Source organism: Malus sylvestris, chromosome 16, assembly GCF_916048215.2.
Source record: "Malus sylvestris chromosome 16, drMalSylv7.2, whole genome shotgun sequence".
Classification (NCBI taxonomy): Eukaryota; Viridiplantae; Streptophyta; class Magnoliopsida; order Rosales; family Rosaceae; genus Malus; species Malus sylvestris.
In genome coordinates this window covers 6,213,704-6,231,693 of record NC_062275.1, presented here as the reverse complement: position 1 = coordinate 6,231,693, position 17,990 = coordinate 6,213,704, and the positions used below count along the sequence as shown (strand labels likewise).

General features: G+C 41.2%; 3 protein-coding genes across 4 annotated transcripts; 2 read left to right on the top strand and 1 right to left on the bottom strand.

Moving 5' to 3' along the window:
- Nucleotides 1-1,820: 1,820 nt before the first annotated feature.
- LOC126607948 (uncharacterized) lies at nucleotides 1,821-2,426 on the top strand (the record flags this gene model as incomplete). Its single annotated transcript, XM_050275667.1, has 1 exon — nucleotides 1,821-2,426. A coding segment is annotated over one exon (591 nt), but the record flags the coding sequence as incomplete, so codon positions are not given.
- A 9,202-nt stretch (nucleotides 2,427-11,628) lies between these two features.
- Nucleotides 11,629-13,376, top strand: LOC126607944 (galactinol synthase 1). The gene is made up of 4 exons (XM_050275659.1): nucleotides 11,629-12,118; nucleotides 12,326-12,646; nucleotides 12,799-12,933; nucleotides 13,015-13,376. The coding sequence occupies exons 1-4, from the start codon at nucleotides 11,762-11,764 to the stop codon at nucleotides 13,237-13,239; spliced, it is 1,038 nt and encodes a 345-aa protein (XP_050131616.1). The 5' UTR covers nucleotides 11,629-11,761; the 3' UTR covers nucleotides 13,240-13,376.
- A 1,034-nt stretch (nucleotides 13,377-14,410) lies between these two features.
- LOC126607938 (type 2 DNA topoisomerase 6 subunit B-like) lies at nucleotides 14,411-17,798 on the bottom strand. 2 transcript variants are annotated; one of them, XM_050275653.1, is made up of 11 exons: nucleotides 17,712-17,798; nucleotides 17,515-17,623; nucleotides 17,283-17,366; nucleotides 17,168-17,194; nucleotides 16,944-17,052; nucleotides 16,743-16,839; nucleotides 16,356-16,555; nucleotides 16,101-16,245; nucleotides 15,672-15,865; nucleotides 15,412-15,535; nucleotides 14,411-14,974 (listed from the first exon to the last, which is right to left on the bottom strand). In XM_050275653.1, the coding sequence occupies exons 1-11, from the start codon at nucleotides 17,745-17,747 to the stop codon at nucleotides 14,669-14,671; spliced, it is 1,431 nt and encodes a 476-aa protein (XP_050131610.1). In that variant the 5' UTR covers nucleotides 17,748-17,798; the 3' UTR covers nucleotides 14,411-14,668. The 2 variants fall into 2 exon arrangements, with proteins under 2 accessions (XP_050131610.1, XP_050131609.1); XM_050275652.1 differs by having other exon boundaries at nucleotides 15,412-15,542; nucleotides 15,673-15,865.
- Nucleotides 17,799-17,990: the final 192 nt, after the last annotated feature.

The window sequence follows — 17,990 nt, the reverse complement described above, 5'->3', positions numbered from 1 at the left end:
CAGGCAACTATGGAGGTTTTCATGGTGGCCATGGTTTTGGGGAGAGAAACGAGGATGGGGAAGCTATCTTGGATTTTGCAATGGCATATGATCTCTTCTTAGCCAACACTTTCTTTAAGAAGAGAGAAGAACATGTGATCACCTACAAGAGTGGGTCGTCAAAAACACAAATAGATTTTCTTCTAATGAGGAAAGGGGATCGTATAACTTGTAAGGATTGCAAAGTTATACCAGGAGAGAGCGTGGCTAATCAACATCGCTTGTTGGTGATGGATGTACATATCAAAAGAGTAAGACAAAAGAACAAGACTTGGAAGTGCCCAAGGACTAGATGGTGGAATCTAAAAGAAGAAAAACAAGCCATTTTCAAAGAGAAGGTCATCACCCAATGTGTGTGGGATAGAGAGGGGGAAGCTAGCCAAATGTGGGATTCCATGGCTAGTTGTATCCGAAAAGTAGCAAAAGAGGTATTAGGAGAGTCCAAGGGCTTTGCCCCACACCAAAAGGAATCTTGGTGGTGGAATGAGGAGGTACAAACAAAGGTGAAGGCTAAGAAGGAATGTTGTAAAGCCTTATACAAGGAGAGGACCGATGAAAATGGTGAAAGGTATAGAAAAGCGAAGCAAGAGGCGAAGAAAGCTGTCAGAGAAGCTAAGTTAGCGGCTTACGACGATATGTATAAACGACTAGATACCAAAGAAGGAGAGTTGGATATCTATAAACTATCTAGAGCAAGGGAAAAGAAGACAAGGGACCTAAACCAAGTGAGGTGCATCAAGGATGAGGATGGAAAGGTTCTTGCTACAGAGAACGCGGTTAAAGACAGATGGAGAGGTTATTTTTATAATCTTTTCAATGAAGGACATGAAATGAGTGCTTCTTTAGGGGAGTTGAGTAACTCAGAAGAGTGTAGAAACTACTCTTTTTATCGTCGAATCCGGAAGGAAGAAGTGATTGTAGCTTTGAAGAAGATGAAGCATAAAAAAGCAATAGGCCCAGACGATATACCAATCGAAGTGTGGAAACTTTTGGGAGAGACAGGTATAACATGGCTCACTGACCTTTTCAATAGGATTTTGAAAACGAAGAAGATGCCAAATGAGTGGCGAACGAGCACTTTGGTGCCTATCTACAAGAATAAGGGCGACGTACAAAATTGCATGAACTATAGGGGTATTAAGCTAATGAGTCATACAATGAAGCTCTGGGAGAGAGTCATTGAGCATAGATTGAGGCAAGAGACACGGGTTTCGGACAACCAATTCGGGTTCATGCCAGGGCGCTCAACCATGGAGGCAATCTATCTCTTACGAAGATTGATGGAAAGATATAGAGATGGGAAAAAGGATTTACACATGGTCTTTATAGATTTGGAAAAAGCGTATGATAGGGTCCCAAAAGACATTCTTTGGAGGATTTTAGAGAAGAAATGAGTACGAGTAGCATATATCCAAGCTATAAAGGATATGTATGAAGGAGCAAAGACTGCTGTAAGAACTCATGAAGGACAAACCGAAAGCTTTCCCATAACTGTAGGATTACATCAAGGCTCATCCTTAAGTCCTTACCTTTTTGCGTTGGTAATGGATGAGTTAACAGGACATATTCAAGATGATATTCCTTGGTGTATGCTTTTCGCAGACGATATAGTGTTGATAGATGAAACTCAGGAAGGGGTAAATGCAAAGCTTAACCTTTGGAGAGAAGTGTTGGAATCTAAAGGTCTTCGCCTAAGTCGATCAAAGACAGAATATATGGAGTGTAAGTTCAGTGCAAATGGAGGCCAAAACGAGTTAGGGGTGAGGATTGGAGATTAAGAAATACCAAAGAGCGACCGTTTTCGTTACCTAGGATCTATCTTGCAAAAGAACGGAGAATTAGATGGAGATCTCAACCATAGAATACAAGCTGGATGGATGAAGTGGAAGAGTGCATCCGGCGTGTTGTGTGACCGTCGTATGCCACTGAAGCTCAAGGGAAAATTTTATAGGACGGCAATAAGGCCAGCGATGCTGTATGGCACAGAATGTTGGGCGGTGAAATATCAACACGTACACAAAATGGGTGTAGCGGAGATGAGGATGCTTCGTTGGATGTGTGGGCACACGAGAAAGGATAAGATTAGGAATGAGGATATCCGGGGTAAAGTAGGAGTAGCCGAAATTGAAGGAAAGATGAGAGAAAATCGGTTACGGTGGTTTGGACATGTGCAAAGAAGGCCTACTGACGCTCCGATTAGAAGATGCGACTATGGGACAGAGGTTCAGGGCCGAAGGGGTAGAGGAAGACCTAGGAAAACTTTGGAAGAGACTCTAAGAAAAGACTTAGAGTACTTGGATCTAACGAAGGACATGACACAGGATCGAGCACAATGGCGTTCTAAGATTCATATAGCCGATCCCACTCAGTGACTTGGACTTTCCAAGTCTCCAACCGAGAAGTTTTCCTCACTCGGGAAATTAAGGGAACACTACCCCAACCTACATGCTCCACTCAGAAAGCTTCAACATACAAGCTTCAACAAAAGAAAATTCAAAGAACTTAGCGAAGAAGGCTTTGGTGTATTTAACACAATACGTTGAAATGAAGGAAAGCTTATTTATTGATATCCCCGATAAGCTACAAATATGTACATATACATGAGTCAAAATAAACATACAAGAGGGAGCCTTCACAAAGGTTGCTTAGGAGAAGTCTCAGCAGTCGGTAGAGCCCCAGAAAGAGAAGGCACCGGAGGGGGATCATTTGGAGCCTCAGTACTGGACAGAACCCTAGAAGGAGGAGGCATCAGAGGTTGATCATTTGGAGCTTCATTACGCGGTACAGCCCCAGAAGACGAAGGCAATAAATGCCTTTGGAACAAACCCACAAATCTCTGATGATCAAGTAAAACCTGACCATCAGTTTCCTTCATCTGGTCAAGCTTCCTCTTCATGTTTGTAGCATAGTCATGTGCGAGCCGGTGCAACTGTTTATTCTCATGCTTGAGCCCTCTAATCTCCTGTTTGAGACTCATCACTTCAGCCGCCAATGATTCAACTTGGCGGGTTCGAGCAAATAGGCGTTGGGCCATATTAGACACAAAACCTGCACACTGAACACTGAGAGCCAGCGAATCCTTAACAGCTAACTCATCAGACCGTTTGGAAAGTAGTCTGTTATCTTTGGGAGTGAGAAGGTTCCTGGCCACCACAGCAGCGGTCATATCATTCTTCATCACGGAATCTCCAACGGTAAGAGGACCAGTAGGGGAGACGAAGGATGGGCGCCATATGTTGTCTGGAGAAGGTGGGGCTGCCTCTTCAACAAGGTTCAAGTCAAAACGACGGTCGGAGGGGCCAGACATTTTCAAAGGTGTTGAAGAGAGAAGAGGTCGGACAAATCAAGATCTTAGAAGTGCAAGAATGAAGCTTCTACTGGTGGAGATTCAAGTGTGCTTTGGAACTTAATGCCAGCCCCTATAAAAATCTGCACTCGACGGAGCTTCAGAAATCGAAGAGGCGCCTGCTCAGAAATCGAAGAGGCGTTTGCTTTCTCAAAAGCTGGGCTGCTTAGAGATCACGAGGGTTGATCTCAGAAATCGAAGAGGCGTTTGCTTTCTCAAAAGTTGGGCTGCTCAAAGACCACGAATGCCGATCTCAGAAATCGAAGAGGCGCTCGCTTTCTCAAAAGCTGGGCTCCCCAGAGACCACGAGGGCCGATCTCAGAAATCGAAGAGGCACCTACTTTTCCAGCCTTGTCAGCACCTGTCACACGCACACTCAGCTTTGCGGAAATTATGGGCATTCTGTCAAAGACTTCTGGGGAGGTAGAAAACACATGAATCTTACTGGTCAATCACCCACTTCCCACACGCAACAATAGCTCATGGGTACCACAGATAACTTTGCCAAAGTTCTCTGCCAAAGTTGAGCACGTGAAGCTTGCAGCTCCCACTACATCGCTCTGACCAAGAAGGGTAAAAGAATAGCAAAGAAACAGCACTAACAAAGTTTAGACCCATAAATTTTGAAGGTCTAGCTACCATATTATTACCCACAAGGGTAAAGGAACAGTACCACTGCTGGATAATTGGAAAGTCCCTGAGTGTCAACCTCTGTGCTTCGTGGCAAGGTAGACTAGCAAACATGCCCAACCTTTACTCACATTCGAGAAAACACTCCCAATAAGATTGCTTGCTCCAAAATCGAAGAGGCACCGTCCTCCGAATCTCGAGAGCCAGACTCCCAACATGACTACTTTCTTAAAAATCGAAGAGAGGGTAAAGGAACAGTACCATTGCTGGATAATTGGAAAGTCCCTGTGTGTCAACCTCTGTGCTTCGTGGCAAGGTAGACTAGCAAACATGCCCAACCTTTACTCACATTCGAGAAAACACTCCCAACAAGATTGCTTGCTCCAAAATCGAAGAGGCACCGCCCTCCGAATCTCGAGAGCTAGACTCCTAACATGATTACTTTCTCAAAAATCGAAGAGAGACTGCTCCCCGAATCTCGAGAGCCAGACCCCCAGCATGATTGCTTTCTCAAAAACCGATGAGGCATCGTTCTCCGAATCAATCGAAGAGGCGCTCGCTTTCTCAAAAGCTGGGCTGCTCAGAGACCACGAGGGCCGATCCCAGAAACCGAAGAGGCACCTACTTTTCTAGCCTTGTCAGCACCTGTCACACGCACACTCAGCTTTGCAGAAATTATGGGCATTCTGTCGAAGACTTCTGGGGAAGTAGAAAGCACATGAATCTTACTGTTCAATCACCCACTTCCCACACGCAACAATAGCTCATGGGTACCACAGATAACTTTGCCAAAGTTCTCTGCCAAAGTTGAGCACGTGAAGCTTGCAGCTCCCACTACATCGCTCTGACCAAGAAAGGTAAAAGAATAGCAAAGAAACAGCACTAACAAAGTTTAGACACATAAATTTTGAAGGTCTAGCTACCATATTATTACCCACAAGGGTAAAGGAACAGTACCACTGCTGGATAATTGGAAAGTCCCTGTGTGTCAACCTCTGTGCTTCGTGGCAAGGTAGACTAGCAAACATGCCCAACCTTTACTCACATTCGAGAAAACACTCCCAACAAGATTGCTTGCTCCAAAATCGAAGAGGCACCGTCCTCCGAATCTCGAGAGCCAGACTCCCAACATGACTACTTTCTTAAAAATCGAAGAGAGGGTAAAGGAACAGTACCATTGCTGGATAATTGGAAAGTCCCTGTGTGTCAACCTTTGTGCTTCGTGGCAAGGTAGACTAGCAAACATGCCCAACCTTTACTCACATTCGAGACAACACTCCCAACAAGATTGCTTGCTCCAAAATCGAAGAGGCACCGCCCTCCGAATCTCGAGAGCCAGACTCCCAACATGATTACTTCCTCAAAAATCGAAGAGACACTGCTCTCCGAATCTCGAGAGTCAGACCCTCAGCATGATTGCTTTCTCAAAAATCGAAGAGGCATCGTTCTCCGAATCTCGAGAGCCAGATACCACAGACCACTTTTTCAAAGTGCTCTGACAGAGTTAAAACATGTGAAACTGGCAGCTCCCACTACCGTGCTATGACCAAGCAGGGTAAAGGAATAGCATTACTACTTGTTGTTAGGGAGGCTCCTATATATGCCGACCTCCATCCCCAATGGACAGGCAGACCTGCAAAAATGCTCAACCCTTCATCATATCTGAGAGGGCACTCCCAACGAAGCATTTCGAAATATTCAGCTTTCTTTCCCCCCGATAATACCTCTGCAAACAAGCTATACTAGAGCAAGAATATCTCATATCATCAGGGTTAAAAGCAAGAGTATCCCATATCATGCTTTTTCCCTGTCTTTTCTTTTGGCCTTGTTTTTACCTGCAAGACAAGGAGAAAGAGAGCAATCAGTCAGCACTTGGAATCAAGCTCCCAGCCAGGAACTGACTGCCTGGAACCCTTACCTGATTACTTACCTGGCATTGCTCTCGAGTACTCATCTTCAACATCTTATGTTTCCAGGGAAGATTCCGCATCTGCTTGAGGAACAGATAGGGCAAGTGCGAAGGATACAAGGAAGCATGTGGAGACAAGCGTAACAGCACACGTGCCGATACATCAATTACTCTGTCAAAAGCAAAAGTATCCCATATCAGCAGGGTAGAACGTACTCTAGATTTGATGGACTTGTTTTGACCCTCAAATTCTTCAGTCGGCCTTATACTCTGGAGGAAACCAGAAAACCCTCCAGCTCAGTTCAAGAATAAACCTGTGGAAAGTTACTTCTTCAAAAGCAAAAGTATCTCATATCATCTCTTCTCAGTTTTCTTCTCTTTATCCTTCATGCTGCTGCAAGATGGGGAGAAGGTGAACAATCAGTCGGAGCTCTGATTGCTTACCTTGTCTGTCACCTCTTTCAGCAGACTCCCTAGCTCGGCGACTTGGGGGACTCCTACTACATGGTTTGTATCGCGCTTGACCAAGCCTGAAACTACAAGTAAGGTTCAAGTGAAATTGATACATTACCTTGTGCATCTCCACCAGTTAAAGATACCACCCCTGGATGGAGGAAGAGTACTTCCAGAGAAGATGCCACATCTACCTATGAGACAGATAAGGCAAGTCAAGAAGACACCACACTCCGATACTTAGAAGTTTCGTGATTACGAGATCATTCTTCCACAATATTTCCTAATGTCATTTGTACTAAATCATTCACTTGTACTCACTAAAGGAGAGCTTGAACCTATGTACTTGTGTAAACCCTTCACAATTAATGAGAACTCTTCTATTCCGTGGACGTAGCCAATCTGGGTGAACCACGTACATCTTGTGTTTGCTTTCCTATCTCTATCCATTTATATACTTATCCACACTAATGACCGGAGCAATCTAGCGAAGATCACAAAAAGCGACCGTTTTCGCTACCTAGGATCTATCTTGCAAGAGAACGGAGAATTAGATGGAGATTTCAACCATAAAATACGAGCTAGATGGAAAGAGTGCATCCGGCGTGTTGTGTGACCGTCGTAGGCCACTGAAGCTCAAGGGAAAATTTTATAGGACGGCAATAAGGCCAGCGATGTTGTATGGCACAGAATGTTGGGTGGTGAAACATCAACACGTACACAAAATGGGTGTAGCGGAGATGAGGAGGCTTCGTGGGATGTGTGGGCACACGAGAACGGATAAGATTGGGAATGAGGATATCCAAGGTAAAGTAGGAGTAGCCGAAATTGTAGGAAAGATGAGAGAAAATCGGCTCCGGTGATTTGGACATGTGCAAAGAAGGCCGACTGACGCTCCGGTTCGAAGATTGTGACTACGGGACAGAGGTTCAGGGCCGAAGGGGTAGAGGAAGACCTAGGAAAACTTTGGAAGAGACTCTAAGAAAAGACTTAGAGTACTTGGATCTAACGGAGGACATGACACAAAATCGAGCGCAATGGCGTTCTAGGATTCATATAGCCGACCCCACTTAGTGGGAAAAGGCTTTGTTGTTGTTGTTGTTGATGTATTTCATCTTAGAGGTCGACAGTCACCTTAATTTCACACATAGGTCAGTATTAATTTTTATTTCTTTTCAAATAAATTAAAATTTACTCTTGATTTATTTCTCCCTAAAGGGAAAATTGTTGATTGACTTTAAACCTAATTAAAATGAAAACAATATAACATCCCGTTTCGGACGGCAGGCTGGGTGAATATTATGGGCATCTGCAGTAGTCATGCATGCATGCAGATGCATACAAATTAAGACAAGGTTTGTGTCCTGCGGCTCTTGTCATGCATGTTTGAGGGGCCTCCATGCTGGATGCACGTCCAGTACTAGCCACTCTTGCCATTTGAACCGAGCACCACTTTTAAATGACTAAACTACAGAAACTGAAAAGCTTGCTTTAAGCATTAAGCTCCCAACTTTTGGCTCTTCCTGCTGATGATGGTGTAGAATTATCAAAGAGACGGACTAAAGGTCCACTTTCAACAACATCGATACTATCCCTAACTTAGTAATTACCATATGCACAATTTGTCAAGTGCAAAAGGCCTCGGTATTAGTTAGAATGGGGTTAGAATGTTTTAAACTCTTCCTTTCTCATTGATACGGTTGATGTGAGACATTTCAACACGCCCCCTCACTTGAGACCCAACGTGGGAGATCCACACATCGACAATCACGTGGAGTCAAGGGGACTCACCCTACACGTATGGCCAAGGGACCCACCATCATCGCGCGGGGCCAAGGGGACACACCCATCACTTGGCAGTACAGTACGAGTTCGTTCCCTGACTCTGATACCATGTAAAATTATCAAGGAGACGGCCTAAAGGCCCACTTCCAACAACACCTATATTGTCCCCAACTTGGTAATTACTACCTGCACAATCCGTTAGATGTGAGGTTTTATCACAAAATGTCTCGGTATTAGTTGGAGTGGGGTTAGGATATTTAAACTTTTCTTTTCTCATTGATACGGTCAATGTATGACATTTTAATAGATGGAAAACTAGTCACCAACATTAACTTATTATGGTTTCTTCCTCGTTTTATTTCTCTAGGGCTAGGGGCCTAGGACTAAATCCTTCTTGGATCTCTACCTTATTAAAGTTGGCAGTGGAAGATTCCCACTTCCAACAAACTTTGGTAACTCAATTTAAGTTGTCTACAAAAGTGTCAAGTGTGTTGTTTCTATGTATGTCAAACTACTCTTGGATCCAGTACACTTCTCCATAAATCCTTGATAACATTATACAATCGCTTGATAGGTGAAAGCCTAAGGAACAAATTTTCAATTTTCAAAGTTGGAGCCTCAGTGTCTAATTTGGACTCATAAACCCTAAACCCTAAATCCACTGATTTTCTTTTATGTAGTTGTTTTAATAAAGTTTTGGTGGACAAAATTTCTGATATTTTTAACTTTTGCGCATTTTGTTTGAGAGCTAGGGTTTTGTAGGAATAATTTAAAAAAAAAAAACAGAATGTCGCAACAAGGGATCGTTGTGTCCCACGATTAAGGAGCCCTTTACAAACTAACATTGAGCAAGATTGTTGAGCAAGATCGACGAAGCAAGAAGCATTTTCCTTTTACTTTTTCTTTTGCATTTTTTTTTTTTTTTTAAGGCAGGACAGGGCCCAATCGCCCTATACTGTGCTGCGCAGTTCCTGGAGATGATTGATATACATATATATATATATATATATATGTGTGTGTGTGTGTGTGTGATTCAACAGGCACCTTGTGCATGTTTATCCATAGATAAGATGACATTATAACTGCAAGTAAATTAATCAAAGGAAGAGATGGTTTTGTATCAGCAGACAGCAAGCGTTGCTTTCTTAGAACGTTTTTCATGTTCTAAATTACAAACTTTTGATTAAGTAGCTTACCCTATATTGTCGCCGACCAACCACATGTACAACATCATATCAACCATTTATATATGTTTAATCAAACGTCAACAATATGTGAAATTTTTAATGACGTCGGTGACATCTCAACGAAGGAAAACAATTTTGTATCTGCCTCCTCCAGAATTCGTTGTTGAATATGTTTCAGATTTGTTTTTGGGTATTTAAAATGCTACATACATACTTTTCAAGATATTCTAGTATGCATGTGAGAAAGCAAACCATGGGAAACAAAATTTTACACTTTACAGTGTGCTGAAGTCTGCTTGCAGTAAAATCTCAAAAGAAAAAAGGAAACATAAAAGCTAACCCTAATTCTTCTCTGTCACGAACAAATCACAACAGTAGCATTACTCGTCACTCAAAGTGTATTTATATTACTTTGCTTGAATACTAACTCTAAGGAACAACTAGTGGCGGATCCAGAAAATAATATTAGGAGGGTCAATAAGAATAGCGCGCGCAAATTTTTTTTTATACCAGAAATAGCATGCATATCGTCATTTCATCGAGTCTTTGTAGGTCTAAAGTCATTTGGAAATGCATAATGCACACCTGTTAATGCCTCATTTGCAAGGGTAACTAACATTCTAAGGGAACAAAGAAACACACTTATCTTGAACACACTAACAATGTTTGATATCATTGCATCCTATCAATATGTTTGTCCAAGAATGATGATGCTTTGTTATTCACTGAGATCACCATTTCATTCACTCTTCTTTCAAACATTTTATCAAAAGGGCATATATGAAGCCAACTCTAATTATCTTTAAAAGGGTAGCATCCAAGGTATCCATGGACATTCACTGAAGTTTGGAGAGTCAACACCCAAGGTATCCATGGACGTTCATCGAAGTTCAGGGGGTCAGCTGACCCCCCTGCCCCTCAATGCATCCGCCACTGGGAACAAACGCCACTTAGTACCACGGTCTAATAATATTACTCTTTACTTGTAAGTGAGATGTCTTAGGTTCGATTCTCGCCAAATATGAATTTGTACTACATTATTACTAGCCCATCGTGAGCCTAAACCTACCCCCTCCCCTAATGTAAATAATATCTTTTTTTTTCAAAAAAAAAAAAAAAACTGAGGAACAACCAAGTGCATGCACTGTAATTAATCCAAGTTTCTACTAGTGTATGAAATGTCAAACAAATATATACCATTCTTAAACAAAAAAATTAGGGTTTGATAAATTAGTACGGACAAAAAATATAACTTAATTTGACGACAGGGATTCATGCACATGCATGGTCTCAACCATACTAATTTCTCCATCATTTTTTGGGTACTTCCCTTCCTTTCTCGTTGTTGGTATAGAGGAATACACCAAATTAAGGTCAATTAATCAGTAATCTTCCCAATCATTAAGCTAGCTAGTCAATCTTTGCGATTACTGTTAAACTTTCTCATCAAAATAAAAACCCCACATCTGATTTTTCCTTGATAAAGGCATCATTAATTTCTAAGTTACTAAAAGCATGCATGATGTATGTGTTTCACCAAAAGAAAGCTGGTGTGTTAATCATGTCTAAGTTGTTTCACCTTGAAAAAAAAATAAGAATTTGGTTAATAATAATACATAAGCTCTTAGGCAAGCTTTGTGTTTGGGAAAGAATAATACACTAAATTTATCTGTACTGTGAAAAAAGATATACAAAACTCATCTCTCTAGTACTAATCATGTTTTAGAAGTTAATGGATGTTACTGAGCAGCTGAGCTTAAGCCTCGAAACAAACCTCTCCAAATTATAAAAGAAAAGTCGTAGATTAATATTAGAGATCTGTGATAGAATTAGATGAGACCAACATCCAGAATGCTTATTTAAAAATAATCTTTTACATGCCGTGGTCAAAGGCCCCACTTCAGCCGATTACTCCACCCTTTGATGCTAACTTTCTTGAATATATATTTTCCACAAAGAAAAATTACTCCCACTTGAAGCCTAATGCATTTTCCCCATTGCAAGTAACTACATAGTATTATATATATTTTCTATTGACCATGACCTTATTACCTCCCATTAATCTCAGCCGTCCATCTTGATACTTGATGATAAGGCTACCCTAGATGAATGGTGGGTTTGAACAGAAAACACTGTTCATTCATTCTTTCTTGTTTTTTTATTTCCCTTCAACACCATCATAAACCCCAACAAAAACATTATTTATAAAAACAAACTTGGACCATACTTTGCATTTGGGTTTCATTTGGGGTTCATCTTACATGCATTTAGTCCTCATTTGTTTATATAAGGCATCCAAAGGGCAGATTACAACCCATAACCAAAGGTTAGTGGGGGGGGTGGCTTCCTCGGTGTAGCTACTTTACTTTCCTCACACTCCTCATTTCTCAACACACCCAGAAGTTCCAGGCAATGGCACCCCCAGAAGTTCCAGCTGATGTGTTCCAGGCCACAAGGAAAGTCTCAACGCTCACTACTACTACTACTACTACTACAGGCTGCTCCAAGAGGGCATTTGTGACGTTTTTAGCTGGAAATGGTGATTATTTCAAAGGGGTTGTGGGTTTGGCTAAGGGCTTGCGCAAAGTTAAGAGTGAGTACCCTCTTGTGGTTGCGATATTGCCGGACGTGCCGGAGGGGCACCGTGAGATTTTACGTTCTCAGGGTTGTATTGTTCATCAGATCGAACCTATTTATCCTCCTGAGAATCAGATTAAGTTTGCAATGGCCTACTATGTCATCAACTACTCCAAGCTCCGTATTTGGAATGTAAGTATGTAAAACCATAGAACATATTGATATTTATCATGATAACATATCAGATATCTAATATGTTATGTTGTCAGATTGTCGATTGAAACTAGTCTACCAATGATTTAAACATAACATATGGTGAACAGTACGTCGTGCATACTCTCTTATGGTTACAGTAAATGTATATACATTTGAGTATATGGAACTTATGCATATATGCAGTTTGAGGAGTACAGCAAAATGATATATTTGGATGCGGATATCCAAGTGTTTGAGAACATTGATCATCTGTTTGATACGCCTGATGGCTACTTCTATGCTGTGATGGACTGTTTCTGTGAGAAAACATGGAGTCACTCACCACAATACACAATCGGGTATTGCCAGCAGTGCCCTGACAAGGTTTCATGGCCTGCTGACATGGGCTCTCCTCCTCCGCTCTACTTCAACGCCGGCATGTTCGTGTTCGAGCCTAGCCGCTTGACATACGACGGCCTTCTTCAGACTCTCAAAGTCGTCCCACCCACCCCTTTCGCAGAACAAGTAAGTACATATTAGAAATTAATCATAATTATTTTGCGACAAAAAATTTAAGTGGGGCTATTTCTGCCACGTAACAACAATTTCATCGCAAATTGGGATCAAACGAAACATAAAATTGCTATTACCAATCTTTTTGTTTATGAATTTTACAGGATTTCTTGAACATGTTCTTCCAAAAGAAGTACAAACCAATCCCAAATATATACAACTTAGTTCTAGCCAATCTATGGCGCCACCCAGAGAACGTGCAGCTTGATCAAGTAAACGTAGTTCACTACTGTGCTGCTGTAAGTACTATTTAACAGATAGATTAAGCATATTTATTTTAATTAATCTCTCTTTAATGAATTGTTTCTTTTTAATTATAGGGATCAAAACCATGGAGGTATACCGGCAAGGAAGCTAACATGGACAGAGAGGACATCAAGGTGTTAGTGGCCAAATGGTGGGAAATTTACAACGACGAGTCCCTGGATTTCAAGGCTGAAACCCCAGCAGCCGCGGAGGAAGAAACTTTCTCGAAGCCGTCGTCGATCATGGCTTCCATGCCGGAGCCTACCATTCCCTACATTCCTGCTCCATCTGCTGCTTGATTTATAATATAATCTTGAGTGACTAATTATTATTCACAAGTTAATGGTGTGATTAGTGATCCATCATTTTTAATTTTTTTGGTCTCATACTTGTATTACATACTCCTTTTTAATTAGATTGCTTCTGATTGGCCTTATTTTCTTGGTGGTGAGGTGAGTTAATGTATTTGGTATGACTTAATTACCTAGTGTACTTGGGAGCTCTATAATACTTATTAAAAATATACGAGTTTGTTTATAAGTGATTTTAAAATGATTGAAAACACTATTAGAATTTAAAATGCTTTTTCAAAATTCATTTGCATTTTAATTAAATATTGATTTCAAAAATATTTTCATAAAAAACATTTTAATCATTTTAAAAACAATTCCAAACATACATGTTCTTATTTCGGTGCATTTAACGTACAACAATATTTTCGGCTTATGCCAAAATTTGAATTCCACCTCTTTTTCTTCGAAAAATGCTGGGTTAAGAACTGCTACATAACTCTCATAATGAAGTCGACTCTATACATGTGGGTCCCATGCAGCAGTCGCTTCACCCAAATGCCATTTGAGATAGAGTTTAGCTCATTATCAACCCAAATTCTAGTAGGGATTTGGATCATTTCCGAGGCAACTGGTCGGATCCTTCTAATCAGTGTTTATAAACTATTAGATTTTTATCCAACGATTACAAGTAGTGGATCCTCTAAAAGTTATAATAATTGGAGCCGTTAGATTTTTTATCCAACGGTCCATGAACACTGATCAGGAGGATCCCGACCAGTTGCCTCGGAGAGGATCCAAATCCTTCTAGTAGTTCAGAATTGAAATATGACTCGGTCCCAAACTCGGACAACTCGATTCGCTTACAATACCACATCGGAACAGCCCAACTTCATCCAATTGGCACTGCCTTCAATCCAACTAAACAGGTACCTTTCCAAACGGGGAGTATTTTTGCTCACCACCACCATTTAATGTGGTATATATTCACCACCCTATTTATCATCATTAGATAAGTTTGAATTTCAATATTCATGTAGTGGATAGACACAAATCTCAAAATTCAAACTTATCTAACGATGATAAATAAAATGTTGAGTATACACTATACTAAATGGTGGTGAACAAAAATGAACTCTTCCAAACGCATGGTAACGAGTGTCTAGCTATACACGTGGCAGACTTACAATGGGTCTGGACCTTGGTACCAAGATCCCACCAGATAATCGATATACATTGACTTTTGGTCATTTCGGGTGGGACCAGTGATTTGATGTTTGGGATCATCACAGTCTGATTGTCAAAACAGCGTAAAATGTTTTTTAAAAGAGAATGACTTACCTGCACTGATTACGATACAATGTCGATATATCAAACAAATGCAGACGTTACGTTATTGACTTGAAATACCATCGCAAATCACCGCCTCATATGCGTTTTAACATATATCCATAGAGCCAAATGCACCCTCTCCTTCATATTCCCCGTCTGGAGACCCAAATTCCTGCAAGTGATCATCCTCGAAAAGAAAAGTTGGCAGTTCTTTGCTTCTCTGGGGCTCTCTGTCATGCATTTCTACTACTGCAATGATCTTTTCCCTTATACAATCTTCAACGGCTTCACCTCCAACTCCTTGAGATTGCAATCCAAGAAAAGAGCAGCATTCTTCTCGGAAGTCCGCGTCATTGGAAGACAAGATTAGGCTAGAAATTGTTTTCGCGAGATCGGGGGCATAGCTACGGACCTGGGGAACCAAGGCAATCGGTTAACCAAGGTGCTAAAATGCAGACGTCACCTTGTTAAGCGAAGTCTACGGATTTACCATTGAGATGGAAAGTCTAAGTTTCAGACGCATCGTCTGTCATTCTCATGTGGAATATGTTTCTACCTTACGGAGTTTGACGTAGTAACAACCAATCACTGAAGGTACGATCACATACACAACAAGGACGTAAACACTAATTATTTCGGAAAATTGAAATTTTCAGCAGATATTTTGATGCAGAAACTTGGTTTTTATAAAATTGTTTTCGTGTAAGACAATTCAAGCAATAAAGATGAAAAGTAAAACACAATATAGGATAATTGTCAATAGGATAATTTTCGAGCCATTGGTCTCTTAGAAGACCCACTATGCTAGGAAATTCGAAGATGACAGAGTAGTGAGAGCGAGAAATGTACCTTGACGGCATGGGCACTTAGAAGAACTCCAGCGTAATTGTCCTTCAAATCGTTCAATGCAAGCTTAATCGCTTTTTTAATGAGATTCTGATCAGGTCGCGTCTTTCGCCTTGCTGATGGTATTGTAATCTTGGCAATGTGTCAAGGAATAGGCATATACATATAACATATGGCATGTTTAATAGGAAACAGAAATAAAAGAATGCAAGGAGGAAGTTAACCAATATCAAGGATGTTAAGAAATGAACGATTTTGGATATTGCTCGTGGTAGTGGTGGAGGACAATATCGATTTGAACAGATGGGGGCAAGTTGTCCCATTCCACTATTGCAAAGCCGCCCTGATCCACAACGCTCCCAAAGCTCAATCCGTAACTTTTCCAGTCAATGCTAGTTAACGCCTTCAGAGAGGATTGAGGGATTGGGCACGGTGTGAAATCTTTGAAGTACAAGACCTGAAAGTGAATGCACGCATTCATAAAAACCAAACCATACATTTCTTCACACCGAAACAAAGACGAACAAAATAATGCATTTGGTCACTTCTGTTATTATTTTTGAGCCACAAGCAAAATTCCATGAGAAGATTAGAAGGGCAAGTAACTACATAATTTAATTGCTGCCAAGCACAAGGACTGCTACATCGTAAAGGGATTTGAAAAACAGAAGAATGAAAGTGATTAAACAAACCTCAGTTTTCGAGCTACATGTCCTCGGACAAGTACTGGCTACCTCCGACATTTCACTAATTACAATCACCGCTTCCATCACTGATCCAGGATACCTTCGGCTTTCTGTGCAGCATGCTGCTCCACTACCAATCTTGAGATGCTCCCTTAAAAGATTTTAAGTAACAGTTAAGACTCACAAAACAAACTTTCAATCAACGGCAATTCGGGCCTAATAGAGAGGAAACTGGCATGAATTTCATTGTAACTTACTTACCCACTTGAGAAGCATGACTCGCATTTTTTCCCTAATGTATTCCCATGCTTGAAAACATAATCTTCAACCCCTGACCTTAAACGTTCAAGATTTGAGGCTGCAAAAGGTAAAGGGTTCCTCCCCTCATTCGCTACAAAAACATTTACGTATCTAGATCCAGGAGCATCCCCTTGTTCAACTACCAGTTCAATTGAAACATTCTGGAGAAAAAAACAATTGAAGCTGATCGATTAGTCGCTGCTGAAGTCATAATTGTAGTTAGGCACACTACTATACACACATTGGATCAAGTAACTCCTCTCTTTTATTATTAACCAACTCGATGTAACACAATAGGATTGCGAACTTGTAAATCTTCTGCCACATAAAGTTGTATGTAGATCTTACCGGGATCTTCAACATGAGGATCTTCCGAAAGAAGCAACAAAACGCTGGCAGCAAAACATCAATGTTTTCGAAAATTGACAGACGTACTTCAGTCCCACTGAACACCGAGAAACAATCACAAATCAGTTATGTGCATAACTTGAAAGATAAATACCTAAAATAAAATATTCAGCAGCACAAAGGTTGAAGTGATTTGCATACCTGAATTGGAGTCCATTCTTAAGATTTGAAGGCAGCCTGGTCAACCGTCTCCCTGACGCACTTTCTTTCAGATTCAACTGGTAATGATGTATCTCATCATCACCAATACCTGCAATTCTTACAAATTCATTCAATCAGCAATCACAAAACCGAACTTCAAAACTCAGTCGTTTTGAATTTTAATCAAAACAAAGCACAGTTACTGCAGAGAAATCGGAATTCACCGGTGGTTGTGACGAAAAGCAATCCATCTGCATCACAATGCGGCCATGTAAACCAAACTGATACATAGAAACCGCAAACGAGTATGCATTTTGGTAAATTCACTCATATACGTACCCCAAATTTGCGCGCCAAATGCCTCCCTACGAAGCTTCAAACCTCCAAACTCCTCTGCGCAGCTCCCCACGCCGGTATCCGAGACTGATCAGACGGAAACCAAGCCCACATTCGTCATTTTACTAACCACACACGCCGTTTGCCGCTCGAGACCACACCGTTTCGTTTCCAAAAATCCCAAGCAAAAATCGAACTCATAGAGAGTGAGAGAATTAGAAGGTCGGCGAGATACCTGAAATTTGAACGGAGCGGGGATCAGACGGCGGAGAGCGCTTGAGAAGGACGGAGAGTCTGCAGAGGTCCTCCGACGTGCGGCATCTTTGAAATGCCGACGAAATTAACTGCAAAACCGAAGTGCGGAAGTTAACGGCGACAGAAATCGAATCGATCCGAGCGTTTGTAAGTTTTTAGGTGGAGATTTAAACTCACTTGCAGGCAGAGGTCTTGGGCTGAAGCGATGGTCATCTTTCTGTATTTGGATTTTGGGAGAGAAGACTGAAACTCCCGCCGTTTCCGTTGGTGAATGTAGCGACATATTATTCCTCCTTTTTATGAGCATTTTTGAATTGTGGGCTTTTATTTGGGCCCGTTTTTATCTGAATGGGTAGGATTCGAATTGGGACCAATTGGATCAGAATGGATGGGCTTAGGCCCATGTTGGTCAGGGGTCGTGGTTGGCTATCCAAAAGGTCTCGGATTTGGTAATAT